Below are 14,640 nucleotides of genomic sequence, written 5' to 3'. Positions count from 1 at the left end.
GTGATCTCTGTCAACGTGGGAATTGAACCCATGACCTTAAAGTCAGGAATCACATGTTGTACAGACAGAATTACACAGTCACATGTTCATCTGTCTTTCTCTAAACAGTCAGTACGTTTACATGACACTTGAAAAAAAACGAATTATTGCCTTAATCCGACTATAACTGGACAACTGAGTGCATGTAAACGCCTTAGTCCGACTAATATCTAATATCAGTAAACTGGGACAAGGACAGAAGTCTGATTAAACTTACCTGGGTCAATAAGATTTGCGGAGGAAGAGCTTGTTTTCTTATAATGAATAGATTCGTAATCAGTAGCAGAACATTTCAGTAATATGACTGACATTATGAGTAAAGTATAATCAGTAGGGGTGCGATATCATGTGAGATAATAGTGTGGTGGACCTGAGGGCTGAGCTTGTTAATAATAAAGAAAGTATTTGCTGTAATCATGATAAATTGTGTTCTGTGTCATTTTTAGAAAGTGATGTGAGATAATGGAAAGGTGGAGCGGAGGGCTTGACACATCCAGATGGGAAGCTCTTTGGATAATGCCGTTAAAGGACAATTCCGGGCAAATTCAACTCGGGGCTGCATGTATTTTCCTAACATTTTAGGTCTAAAAGAAGGAATCTGAAGAGTTTCAGTTTAATTGCTCCTGTTTTGCGGTAGTTGTGTCTGTCCCCGCATCGCCACGGCAGCCATGAATGGGAGCGGATGCAAGTTCCGCTGCTTAGGCTGTTTACATCCCTCAAAGCCGCAATTTTTTCCACAGACAGCGTCAGATGGCAACTCAAACATGCACCCAGGAGCTTTTTTACTTGAAGCAGGTCAAGAGATTGTATTCCTGTGTTTATGACACAAACGGGAGCTTCCCACTGCACCTGAACACACCGAGCGTCAACTTGGGTCTCGCACGAGACTTTGAATTAGATCTAGTTTTACAAACATGTCGGCTTGCTTGAAGTAAATAAACTTCTCGGTGCATGTTTGAGTCGCCATCTGACGCTGTCTGTGGAAAAAAATTGTGGCTTTGAGGGATGTGAACAGCCTAAGCAGCAGAACTTCAATCCACTCCCATTCATCGCTGCCGTGGCGATGCGGGGACAGACACAACTACCGCAAAACAGGAGCAATTAAACTGAAAATCTTCAGGTTCCTTCTTTTAGACCTAAAATGTTAGGAAAATACAGCCCCGAGTTGAATTTGCCCGGAATTGTCCTTTAACTTTGGACAGGGAGGCTGGGTTCAATGATCACAGATTGGTAAGTGGAAGGTATTTTGAATTTGGTTGCATTATGCAACATCTGTAGATCCATTTAGTCACTTGTAATCAACCAGCTTTTTAAAACACAAAACATGATTAATGACCTGTTTCCTCACGTTCTTCTTGGATAACAATCTAAGTTTGCACGATGTTTGTAACTTTAACTCAGCAAGACAGAATAAAGGTGCCAAATGTTGCAGGCAGAACCACTAAACAACTGAGCACTTCTATAAAATACAGTTACATGGGCAGAACTTTTATTTTGACATGTTTTCAGTGAATTTAAAGCTGATTTACTGGTGGGAGTTTTAAAAACCAGTCCAATTCGGGTTGAACATCACAGTGTGGGAGGAAACCGCTGCGGTGACAGTGGAGGAAACATGAAGAATCAAAACCTCAGCCAAACATCTGGCCAGAGTCCAGCCGGTCAGCTGAGTTTGTCTGTGAGGCCGCAGCGCTAACGACCGGGGCCCAGATAGGAAAACCAGATTTCTCACCCATGATGAGCCTGCATGGGTCCTATGTACTGTCTGTGTGTACCTCCACATCTGGGCAGATTCTGGCCGTTATGTCCTCTGGTGCTGGCCGACAGCTGCAAGATTTGGACGTTGCATCTGACAATCACAAAAATGAGTGTGTGTTACTTGAATACATTTCCAAGACAAATATTTTTTACTTTTACTCGAGTTAATTTCTAGGAAGGCTGAAAAGTACTCGTTACTTTCAGGTCTGCTCTTTTTTTTTATTTCCTAAAATCTTATTGGACACAAGCTGTGTTTGTCAAAGAAGGAAACCTATCACAGTGATGTGTTAGTTATGATCCCCGATTCGTTTTATTTGTTTTTATAGGTGTTTCTGCAGGCTTTATGTAGCATTGTGGTTCTAAAAGCAGCACATCAGTGCAGGTGGTTTCAAAGAGTTAATTCTCAGAAACAAGAGTTAAAAGGTCCTTAAAGGGACAACGAGGAGTTTCTATTTGGTTATAAAAAAGTCTCATATTAATGTGGATGAATCTACGTTACCACTTGTTAATGGGCACATTTTCATTGATGTAAAAAAATAAGAAATTTACTCTTACTCTTACTTTTACTTAAAGTAAATTTAAAAGCATGTACTTTTGGATACTTAAGTACCTTTAAAAGCAAGTACTTTTTTACTCTTACTGGAGTAACATGTCGCCTGAGCTACTTTTACTTGTAACAGAGTCAATTTTGACCAGTAGGGGCCTAGTATTTGTACTCTTACTCAAGTACTGGGGTCGAGTACTCTGTCCATCTCTGGTGTTGGCCAGATGAGGCCACAAGAAACACAAACGATGTGATTCAAGTACGAGCCGGCACTGTGCTTGACCTGGGGCATACAGCTGTTAACGATGAACACTGCTGAGCTGCAAGAGTCTGAGCTGTTGTGTTGACTCCCTCTCCCACCTCTTCTTGTTCCCCTTCCCTTCCTCACATGTGGAAGTTGTGGATTCTTGTCGGGACCGATCCGAGATTTCAGGCTCTGGCTCCAGATCTGGGGGTCGGACGGTAAAAAAGTTGTGAGAAACAGACACAGACATCACATCTCCTTCTGTTCCTCCAGCTGGATAGTTTCCCTTTGGAGGACCTGACTGACCTCTTCCTTTGGTTACAAGCTTGAGGTTTTAGTCTACTTGCCAGCCCATATGGCCCCATTGTGAACCCGGAAATGTTGAGTAGCTACCCCAAAGTTTTATGTTAGAAATAGATAGTATGGGTCCCCAGTATTCAGAAACTGCCGGATGCTAACTTATATATATTGGGCAATTAGCATACTTGCATAATTAGCATACATTAGCATAATTGCATATATTGACTTGGCTGATCTGGGCAATATTGGAGTGGTTTTAGGGGTTATTGGTGATGCTGAATCCATTTCTGACATTTTCAAAATTCAAAATGGCTGTCTAAACCGGAAGTGACCAGATTTTAACTGCCAGTGGGCCGATTTTGATGGATTTCAAAATCTGGTCACTTCCGGTTTAGACAGCCATTTTGAATTTTGAAAATGTCAGAAATGGATTCAGCATCATCAATAACCCCTAAAACCATATAGGCAATTATGCTCATTTATGCTAATTATGTCAGTTATGCTAATTGCCCAATATACTATATAAGTTAGCATCCGGCAGTTTCTGAATACTGGGGACCCATACTATCTATTTCTAACATAAAACTTTGGGGTACTCAACATTTCCGGGTACTCATTGTTGGCAAGTAGACTATTTGTTGAGGTCTGTTCCTACAGTTCTGTCTTGATTGGAGACATCCTCTTCCTCCTCCTCCTCCTCTTCACTCCTCAGCTTCCTGGATCAGCACTTCATCCAGCTGCATGTTGTTGCTGCTGCTATAGCTAATGGGCGTCTTGTTTTCTTGTCGCAGCAACTCCTCACTCGGTTTCTTCTGGTCTGGACCTGGGTGATAAGACAGACAACCTTCCTGTTTTTACAGAGACTTTGATCTTGATTAAGTCCCAGAGAGTCTCCAGCCTTGGTAGAGAGTTCACTGACCTTCTCCTCCTGACAGGTGATTGGCTGTGTTGCCTTCAGTACCTCCACCTGGCGAGTGCATGAAGCCTTGATCGCTATCTCATCACGTTCCTCCAGCTCCTCGGTCCATTTTTATTTTATTTTTGGACCTAAAGGCTGAAGGAGTCCGTCTAAAGGCCGTTGTTGATGCTATCAGGGATCTTTTGTTGTGTCTTTTCACACATTTCTCTCTCTCAGATCTTGAATGCGTCACCTGTTGAAAGGTCTGACATGATGATCACAGCTCCAAACTTCTGGATCTTTCTCTATGCAGCTGTGGCACTGTCGATTGTCTTGAAAATGAGTCAAAAAACGGAATAGTTGACGCTGCACGAGATTGAAATCCATCAGACGTCAAGATAATTGTTATATAGACTCAACATCTTCCATTTGTAGTTCAATTTTTTATTTTTTATTTTTTTAATAATTTCATTATAAAACACAAAAATAAAACAAACAAACTGGCTATGTCCCACAGTGGATCTGTTTCTTTGTAAAAAAACAAACAAACAAACAAAAAAAAAACATAAAGGTCTTCTTTTTCAGTCAAGTCAAGTCAAGTCATTTTCATTTCTAGAGCACATTTAAAAACAACAGATGTTGACCAAAGTGCTTTACATACAAGATTAGTTCAAACAAAGACAGGACAGACACAAAGAAACATTAAAACAACAAGTGAGTGGGAATGATGGTAGGCCTATGGGAGGTTCTCATGAGACTGAATTAAAAGCCAGAGAGAAGAGATACATTTTTTAGCTGAGTTTTAAAGATGTCTATGGAGGGTGAAGATCTGATTGTTTGTGGGAGACTATTCCATATGTGGCAAGGTGAAGAGGGCCCGGGCGGGGATTGAACCCACACCTCCCGGGTAAGAGTCACGCACGCTTGCCAGTCACCCAAAGGGACATCCCCTTGGCCAAGTAGCCAGGGCACATGATCAATTGGAGGCATAGTGACAGGAACCTCAACTGTCACACATAGTTTGGGACCAATAGCTGAAAAGGCTCTGTCACCTCTTGTTCTTAGTTTCTTAGTTAATCTAATAGCTGTATAAATGTTTCTTATTATACAGCAATTACAATATATACTGTATAGATAGGCTACTCACAACAAGACTTACTTGTGCTGTATATAAACCAGTCAAACCTCATGGAGCCTCTTTAACTTTGCTGCAGAGCCACAGTTTGTTGGTTCAAACACTAAATCTTCAGTAATATCGTATTGTCTATGTTGCTTCAATTTGTTGGGAAAATGAGGAAATATGTAAAAGAATTATTTGAGGACGTCTCACCAAGATTAATATTAGGGATTGATAATAATTATTTAAAAATTAGGAGGCTACCATTGAGTTTTGAGTCAATATTTCTCATGCTAATTTCTCGTTTCACTGTAGACCTTGTACAATGGGGATGATGACTTTTCCAAAATTGAAGCTACTAAAGATTTATTTTTAACATAATTTACACTCAACACGTTTTAGCAAACCTTTTTAATCATCAACCATATAAAAGCCACTGGGAAAAAGGTGTAAAATTCAGTGTGAGAGGTGTGATGCGCGATGATGATACCCAGCCAATAATTATAATAAAAATAAAAAAATCTAAAGAGTTTGTGGGTTTATTCAGAGAGCTGATGTGAACAGACAGATAAATAAAGAGGTGTAACAGTGTGAGTGTGTGTGTGTATGTGTGTGTAGCCCCAAAGGTGTTTGACTTAATTGTCTGGGCCCATGCTGCTTTTCACTTTATATCTAATCACACTCATTTTATATTCACATACAAACACTTAAGGGTTCAAAGCAGTGCTTGCCACTAGCTGCTGCTGCTGCTGCTGCAGGTCCTGCTGGAGATTTATAGAGCAAAGCTAAATCCAAATCCCATCAGGGTGCAGGGAAGCTCTTAAAGCATCAAATTTCTTCCCCTTATTTCCTCTGCTGGTGGGATTAAGGTTTCATGCTGGTGTCGTGTTACAAGCTACTTCTGATGTTCCTTGAAAAGTCGTTCCTATCTGAATAATCAGCTGCAAAAGCATTTGTGCCCAGATGACTTCCTGTGCTTGTTGTTATCCAGTTTGTTATTGATCGATAAAACCCACCACGCTAAATGTAAAAGAGTAAAACTGCTTCATCTGTGCACATTGTAAACGTTCGTTATGCTCTTCTTCAAATACATCAGTTGATCCGTATAGGCTACTTTGTCTCATTTATCCACGTATCCATTGTTTTTCTTGGTAATTTATCTTTAGAAATGACCTCTACCTACACAGAGCAACAGAGTGAATGCGTTTCAAATTGAACGACTGGGAAGCTGTCGATGCATCACAAGCAGCATTGAATTTTTTGTGAGATAACTCAAGTCAGCAATAATGATCCAGCTAGCAACAGTCAACTGCCCACTTTGAAGGAAAAAATAACGAGTCTGTGTTTCCTATTCTGTCTCAGCCCTGATCATGTTATTGCTTACATAAGATCCTTTAATGGTGGACGGATACCTGCTGAGGCGTCACTATGGGAGACCGCATTCACAACATAACTACAACAACCCAGAAGGAATCATGTTAACAGTGTAGCCGCTTAATTTAGACACAGCATTAATAGTGTTTAGATAGAATAATAGTATAATAGATGTTTTGCACATGTATGCACTGTCCACTTTATACTTTTACTTTAGTATAGGCCTATCAGTGGCTATTTATTGTCATTCTCATTAACTATTTATTACCTATTACTGGAATTCTTTATTGATAATCATTCTTTTACTCAGTTTAGGCTATATGCACTATTTTTTATTGATTGATAATATGTTGATGATTGATTGTGCAGCTGAGAAACTGAATTTCCTTCGGGAGAAATAAAGTATCTATCTATCTATCTATCTATCTATCTATCTATCTATCTATCTATCTATCTATCTATCTATCTATCTATCTATCTATCTATCTATCTATCTATCTATCTATCTATCTATCTATCTATCTATCTATCTATCTATCTACTAATGTTAGGTCAAATCAAGGGGGCATTAAAACTCCAGTATAGGCCATCACAAGGAAGCACATCCTGGTTAGAGTGAAGTGAATTGTGTGGAGGTAGCAGGAGGTCCTGTGGGTGTGGAGAGGGAGGGACTGAGGAATGTGGATGATTATCTGCGCCTTCCTCGTCCACCGAGGAATTTGGGAATTTGAAAATTCCTGTTGACGACCTCAGCATGACGGCTGACCTGTCTGGCCGTGACACTGCCGGGCGGAGAGGGGAAGAGCCGTTCTGCAGGATTTAGTTTGGTAACACTCTGGCTTAAAAAAAAAAAAAGAAAAAAGATGAAAAAAAAAGAAATGAGACCAAGCAGAGCTTCTCCACAACCAACAACACTGGTGGTGTGTGTGGTTTGGCTCAGAGTTTGTGGCTCCTTGGGGAATAATGAAATGCTTGCATGTTGAAATATGAGAAGCCACCCAAACATCACAGCAGCTTTCAGTCTTGATTTAGTATTAGAAAAGAGATGCTGCATATTGTAGCAGCGTTGTTGATGGAAAACAAGTTTTACATTCAGTTCAACTCAAATATGCACAGATAATTATCATAAAACGTTAACTTGAATGTCCCACTTAGATTTAATGTTGGTTATGTAGTGGCTATATACTGCATATAAATTAATCAGTTGGGTAACCCATTGATAGTAGGATTGCATCATTGATAGCTTATATAACAATATAATGATAATTTTTATAATTTATAATTTATTATTTAATTAATTATTTTATTAAATTATTATTTTTACATTGATAGCTCTATATGCTACAAAACTATATATATACAGTAGCCTATATCGATATTGTTCTCATCGATTTCAGGGAGCATCTTCTGCATGTTGACCTTGCTCTGCTGGAAGAGGTCGGTCAGCTTGGCGGTCTTTTGCAGTGGTTTGCAAAAGTTTGTCCCCCCCTGGTCGATATTTCTGTTCAGTTCATCAAGTGGAAGATGAAATGATCTCCAAAAGGCATAAAGTTACAGATGACACATTTCCTTTACATTTTAAACTATAGCCTATAATTTATTGTTTTTATTTTCATCTTTTACATTTTCAAACTGACAGAAAAGGAAAAGGGCCCTCAGCAAAGGTTTGGGCCCCCTGCATAGTTAGTAGGTAGCTAGTAAAGTGTTTCATGTTTAACTTTACACCTTTTGGAGATAATTTCATCTTCCACTTGATGAACTGTTCACATTAACAGAAATTTTGACCAGGGGTGGACAAACTTTTGCACTGTAGGCTATATAAATAGGCTATAGGGATGTAACGATATGGAAAATTTGTAGTTTTAGTCGGTAGTATAGGCCTAGTAGGCCTACTATCTTCGATAGTAGTAGTAGCCTAGTAGTAGGCTAGAGTATTTTCAGTAATAGTATTCGTAATAGCAGTAGAGTATCTTCGGTATTCGTAGTAGTAGTAGTAGTAGAGTATCTTCGGTAGTAGCCTAGTAGGTCTTAGTAGTAGTAGTAGCCTAGTAGGCTAGTAGTAGTAGTGTCTTCGGTATAATAGTAGGCTAGTAGCCTAGTAGTGGTAGTAGATAGTATTGTGTTAGAGTGGTAGTAGTAGTAGAGTATCTTTGGTAGTAGTAGTAGTAGTAGTAGCAGCTAGTTGTAGGCTATTGTGTTAGTATGTTAGAGTGGTAGTAGTAGTAGAGTATCTTCGGTAGTAGTAGTAGTAGCAGCTAGTAGTATTATGTGTTAGTTATTATGTTGGAGTGGTAGTAGTGGTAGTAGTAGTAGAGTATCTTCGGTAGTAGTAGTAGTAGTAGTAGCCTAGCTAGTATTATTATGTGTTATTTATGTTGGAGTGGTAGTAGTGGTAGTAGTGGTAGGCCTAGTAGTGGAATAATGAGTGTAGTGACTGTGGCGCCCCCTCGTGTCACGGTTTTGCGCCTGTTTGTCGTGACGTCACGAACGCGACGGAAGTAGTTTTCCTGAAGAAAGACAATTCTGGCTGATTCATTGTGGCTTTGACTCTGCTGCTCACGGAACAACACTTCATCTTCTCAACATCCCACCGATCTGACAACAGGTGAGTGGAGGTAGCGGCTCTGAAAAAAGCCATTAGTCTTTATAAAACACGGTGAGATGGAGTCGGTGTCTGTAAATTGTTGTCGCTTCGTTTTTCTGAATCGAGATGAAACTAAGCTAATTGAGTTAGCACGAGGAAGCTAACAGCTAACAACAACATAAATGATTTTTACAGGAGCGATTTTAAATATCAGTCATTTTAGTTTATAAAAGTGAAGATATGTCGTTAATTTGCACCTGAAACTGATAAAATAAATGGTCTTTTGTATTAAATATCGACACCGTCTGTGTGTTATGTTGACGTGAGTATGGGTAAACCAGCTAACTGAAGCTAACCTGCTAACTGTCGTTGACAATTTTAGTTTTTTTTTTTGTGTGTGTGGGTGTCATTCCATATAATAATGATGGTGGTCAAACAAAGTATAATCTTTTTTTCTAATACGAAATTTCAATTTTATTTCGTTTTACAGTCAATAAAGAACGGTTGTGGTGTAGCAGCAGCTCAAAAACAGAATATTTAAAGATAAGATGTTTATAAGCACAGCGAGAGTCAATAACTCATGAACGTTTGTATCTATATATTTTGTAATAATGGAGCTGTACCAATTGCTTTTTCATCTATTTGTGTCTGGATATAGACAATCAGCTGTATCTCTGTGATATAATAACAAGTAATGAATGGTTTTAGATCAGCTCATTGGTTGGATTCATGCTAATGACTGTTTTTGTGTCTGTTTTTTAGTAGATCCCAGTATGGACCGGCTGCTGAGGCTTGGGGGAGGAATGCCAGGGCTTGGCCAGGTAAAAAAACCCAAAACAAACTGGACTGTCCATAGTTTAAATGGGACCTACTGTGCTCATTTCGGGGGCTTTTAATATGATATTTGACCCCAGTGGGGCACTATTGACAGTTTTGATCAATAAAAACTCCATTACTATCACATACATACTCCTCCATTCTGCTTCTCTCTAAAACACTTGGATGCAGCCACCCACCCACCTCCAGCAAACCAAAAGTACAGAAATTGGCTTGTTTACTATTATAGTATGTAAATAATGTCGAATTCATCCAACCAACCATACGTTTTGGACCCAGAATCCGACCCACACAACAAAAACACACACAACAACTTATGCAAGACATCTCTGAATGGTAAACGCTAAATTCCACCACATCTCATATTATCATCATATGATTAGATATCATGTTGACTAAAAGTCTGCAAATTATGATCGTGTGATACAGCACTTTAATGTCCTCTAGAACAAGTATCCAACATTTTAAACATATGTATGAGTCTGAAAAGCTGGAAAAAGCACAATAAGTCCCCTTTAAAATAGGATGAACCAGTATTTCCCACAGTTAACAGGAACTGTCGTATATTAAAAGGCCTGAACACCTGGTTAATCACCTGTGCTTTGACTCCTCAGGGCCCCCCAACAGATGCACCTGCTGTGGACACAGCAGAGCAGGTCTACATCTCCTCTCTGGCCCTGCTCAAGGTAATCACACATTATCTGCACTTATCACTCTCTTTCACAGTGGTCAAATTATTATTTTGTGTGTGTGTATTTTGAATAACACCTCTCTGTTACTTCTCCTCCATCAGATGTTGAAACACGGGCGTGCTGGTGTACCGATGGAAGTCATGGGACTGATGCTGGGAGAGTTTGTTGATGACTACACAGTGCGAGTGATTGATGTGTTTGCCATGCCGCAGTCAGGAACAGTATGTTATATTATAATACTCTCCCTAATATCAAGATGCTGTGTCATTAGTGAACATATACTACAGTCTTTGACAGCCCAGTTGCTACTCATGATGTGTAATTTGATAAGAAATCATTTATGTGCTGATGAATCTGTGACGCTAGATTTTGGTTTTGCTCTTCATCACAAACTAATCATTTTATCCTCACAGGGTGTGAGCGTAGAAGCAGTGGATCCTGTTTTCCAGGCAAAGATGTTGGACATGCTGAAGCAGACTGGCAGGTAAAAAAAACCTTCACAGAGAAAATGCTTTAATTTACCGTAAACTCTCCAAAGAAGTCTGGACTTTTATCTGCTTCACCTGCCGAACTGACCCGTCTTCTATCAGAGACAGGCGTCTATATATGGGACAGGCTTTTATTTAATTTAATTTAATTTAATTTAATTTAATTTAATTTAATTTAATTTAATTTAATTTAATTTAGAACAAATCTTCTGCTCAGCAAAGATGAAACTCCTCTCCACTGGTTCTGTTGTTCCTGTTTAACAGAGTCAGAACAGAAGGAAAGAGTCGGATCCACAGGGTTCTTACGGATCCTTAAAAAGTCTTAAAAGTCATTGAATTCATTAATCTAAAAACAAGGCCTTAATTGGCATTAAAATGTCTTAAATCAATTTTTCAAAGGTCTTAAAAATGTTAACACTTGGTAAGTGGGATTGTTTTATTGTAATTAGTCTCAAATCTCAAAGTAATTGGTAACATTCCAACATAGAGAAGTTAGTGGCGGCTGTCGACGCTAAATTTCTCACCGCCTCCGGCTCCCGAGTCAGTGTTTTTTTTTTAATGCATTTATTTTGAAAGGACAGCTGGAAAGAGACATAATCCAATGTTCATAGCAGTCACTTTACCTTGGAAGTGGGTAAAATTGTCCCTAACCCTATGTAATTGATGTGGTGGTTTTTTTTTTTGCATTTGTGTTTATTGTGAAGTCGGTCTTAAATTTAATTTCAAGTGGCTTTAAAAAAGTCTTAAAAAGTCTTAAATTTAACTTGGCTTAAGCTGTAGGAACCCTGATCCAGAGCAGCATCATTTACTAGTTGAATCAGCACCCATTCAACTTCTAATAAATAAATGTGTTGCTCCGCCCACAGACTGTATATACGCTCGGCTTTTATTAATTTGCTCAAACCTGCAGCCAGACCCGGTCCAGCACAGGAGACCAGAGTCTGTTTGAGACTTTGAGGCTTTTATTTGAGGATTTACAGCATCCCTATACTCAGATTTTACTATGTTTGTAAATGCTAAACATAGATTAAGGGCTGATTAAAAGGGAATATTCATGCCTCATACCTTGACCCGTGTGTGCCGTCTTCCCCTCATGTTGCCCGTCAGACCAGAGATGGTGGTGGGCTGGTACCACAGTCACCCTGGCTTTGGCTGCTGGTTGTCCGGCGTGGACATCAACACACAGCAGAGCTTCGAGGCCCTGTCAGAGCGAGCCGTCGCTGTGGTGGTGGATCCCATTCAGAGCGTCAAAGGAAAGGTAAAGAGTATTTACAGCTGCAGGAAAAGCTTAAAATCATCAGCTGCTCTTTATTGACTGTATTAACTGTTGTGAATTTACTGGTCTCTCCGTCGTCTCCCTCAGGTTGTTATTGATGCCTTCAGATTGATCAATGCCAATATGATGGTTCTGGGTCATGAACCAAGACAAACCACATCCAACCTGGGTCACCTGAACAAGCCCTCAATCCAGGTAACACATTTATTTTATTTTAATGTTTATTTAACAGGGCGATACATACAACATTGCCACAAAGAATGAAAAATGCGATGCATACAAGACGTCTAGCTTCAGCTAATTTGCAGTCTTTGTCCCTGGTCAGGCTAAAGAAGGATAAAAGATACTGAATACAATAAGTGCAATAATACAAATACAGTGAATAGGTATCATGAATAAATAAACACAGCTACAGATGATGCTACAGATGATTAAGAAATTGCACAAATTAAATACATTAAACATTTGTAAAATGCGGTATTGACAGTGACTTGAGAGAAGTTAATGTTCACATTTCTGCTGCTGCTTAAGCCAATGTTTAGCTCTAGCACTAAACATCTTTTAGGACACAATCACCTTAAATCAAGATGAATTTGAATATTATTTAGGTCCTGTGTTTTGTTGACATTTCTTAGGTCAGAGTAAAGAGGTTTTTATGTGTTGTTATGATTATTTTATGTAGTTAACTCTGTGTTTCTCCTGTTCTCAGGCTCTGATTCATGGACTTAACAGACACTACTACTCCATCACCATCAATTACAGGAAAAACGAGCTGGAGCAAAAGGTTTGAGAACACACTCCACTTAGGTTTTTTTTTTTTTTAAAACATGCATAACATAATTTTATATAAAAACTTACACAACATGACTTAAATGATCCTTTTAGATGCTGCTGAACCTGCACAAGAAGAGCTGGATGGAGGGGCTGACCCTGCAGGACTACAGCGAGCACTGCAAGCTCAACGAGACCATTGTGAAGGAAATGCTGGAGCTGGCTAAGAACTACAATAAGGTACAGCCGCTAGACCCGTGTTTTACAACAGACCTTTTTTTATCAAACCCACTGGAAAATACATTTTAATCAACTTCAATAACCCTTTTATAAGGAAATATTTATAACCTCATTATTAATTAGAAGGGAGCACAGTGTTGTAACCAAAACAAAAACACACTGGTCTGTTATTTAATTTGACTGTTGACTTGTGTGCAGCAGTCACAGTCAGTCAGTGTTTCTGTGCTGAAGATCAGAAAACCACAAGTGTACTGATACTTGTTGGTTCATATCTGATCTCTTTTGGTGTAAATCATGCTTGCTGCACCCCAACCCCCCCTGCAAAGACAGGGACTCAGGCTCCTGCATGACCTAAAAATGATAATGAAATAAGGAGCAGGACAAAGTGCTGCATGCGAACAAGTAGGCGTGCTGCTCCTCAGTACTGAGACGCTGTCGTGTTTCCACCTCAGGCCGTTGAGGAAGAGGACAAAATGACCCCAGAGCAGCTGGCGATCAAGAATGTTGGAAAACAGGTAACACACTTTTTCTTTATTTTCTCCCAATGTTCAACATGGATTTACAAAACGTGTGCTTTATCAAGGTCAGTGTTTGTTGTGATTGTTGTTGATTTAGAGGTAGAATTAAATAAAAGAAAAGTGCATCGGATGCGTTGACGTGTCGGTACAAACAGAATTAGTTCAGAGATCAGCAAATTGTCGTCGTATGTGTGTATTTTATTTTAAAACACCATTGTCACAAAAAAAATCACTGATGTCTTTGTCCCTTTGTTTCCCAGGATCCCAAGAGGCACTTGGAGGAGCATGTAGACGTTTTAATGACATCCAACATCGTTCAATGCCTAGCTGCCATGTTGGATACCGTTGTTTTCCAGTGACGGCCCTCTGTGTGAATAACTGTTAATATTGCAACCCTCGTCTTCTTTTATATAAAAAAAAAATAAATGTATGTATGAAATAAACTCTCTGGCTGGTGTCTGGTTTGAAGCGGACAACAATGTGTGGTACTTCATTTTGTTATCCAGGCGACAAATCACTTTGTTTTAATTTGAACTCCATAGATGGAGTCGTAATCTAATGTGGTGGAATAAATACAAGCCTGTAACTGGGGAAGTCCCTTGGTGTTGTGATGTGTAACACTCCTCCCAAACACTAGATGGTGCAAGATGGTTATGAATTATAATGGTGAGGAGTTAACAGAATATTTTAGACCAGTTATTGTTCCAAAGTTAAACAGACCTTTTGGTGTTATTTAACAGTTTGGGATGTGATGTGAAAGTTGGTAAGAAATAACCTCAGAGGCAAACCACCTGTGATTCCTTTGTCAAAATGTAATTTTATACATATACAACAACAACACTTTTCACAGAATTTTTTTTTCTAATAGAGCTGTTGTCATGAAATTTTCACCAGATGTCGGCAACAACCCAAGTAATGCACACATACAAAGAAATCCAAACATTTATGTCCATAAATTTAGTA

At 39.2% G+C, this 14,640-nt stretch overlaps 1 protein-coding gene across 2 annotated transcripts; it reads left to right on the top strand.

The window, feature by feature from the left end:
• Positions 1–8,745: 8,745 nt before the first annotated feature.
• On the top strand, positions 8,746–14,156 carry psmd14 (proteasome 26S subunit, non-ATPase 14). 2 transcript variants are annotated; one of them, XM_083969344.1, is made up of 11 exons: positions 8,746–8,876; positions 9,621–9,676; positions 10,307–10,378; positions 10,486–10,605; positions 10,798–10,868; positions 11,980–12,130; positions 12,236–12,343; positions 12,858–12,932; positions 13,034–13,159; positions 13,612–13,674; positions 13,938–14,156. In XM_083969344.1, exons 2-11 carry the CDS (start codon positions 9,629–9,631, stop codon positions 14,034–14,036), a joined length of 933 nt encoding a protein of 310 aa, XP_083825470.1. In that variant the 5' UTR covers positions 8,746–8,876; positions 9,621–9,628; the 3' UTR covers positions 14,037–14,156. The 2 variants fall into 2 exon arrangements, with proteins under 2 accessions (XP_083825470.1, XP_083825469.1); XM_083969343.1 differs by having other exon boundaries at positions 9,618–9,676.
• Positions 14,157–14,640: the final 484 nt, after the last annotated feature.

Source organism: Trachurus trachurus (genome assembly GCF_905171665.1).
Source record: "Trachurus trachurus genome assembly, chromosome: 3".
Lineage (NCBI taxonomy): Eukaryota > Metazoa > Chordata > Actinopteri > Carangiformes > Carangidae > Trachurus > Trachurus trachurus.
The sequence above is the reverse complement of the archived record's forward strand: the minus strand, read 5'-3'. Positions and strand labels throughout refer to the sequence as shown.

Coding starts and splice junctions, on each gene's coding strand:
- psmd14 (XM_083969344.1), top strand. CDS start 9,629: ATGGACCGGCTGCTGAGGCTTGGGGGAGGAATGCCAGGGCTTGGCCAG. Junction 10,606..10,797: donor CCATGCCGCAGTCAGGAACA/GTATGTTATATT, acceptor TTATCCTCACAG/GGTGTGAGCGTAGAAGCAGT. Junction 13,675..13,937: donor TCAAGAATGTTGGAAAACAG/GTAACACACTTT, acceptor TTTGTTTCCCAG/GATCCCAAGAGGCACTTGGA.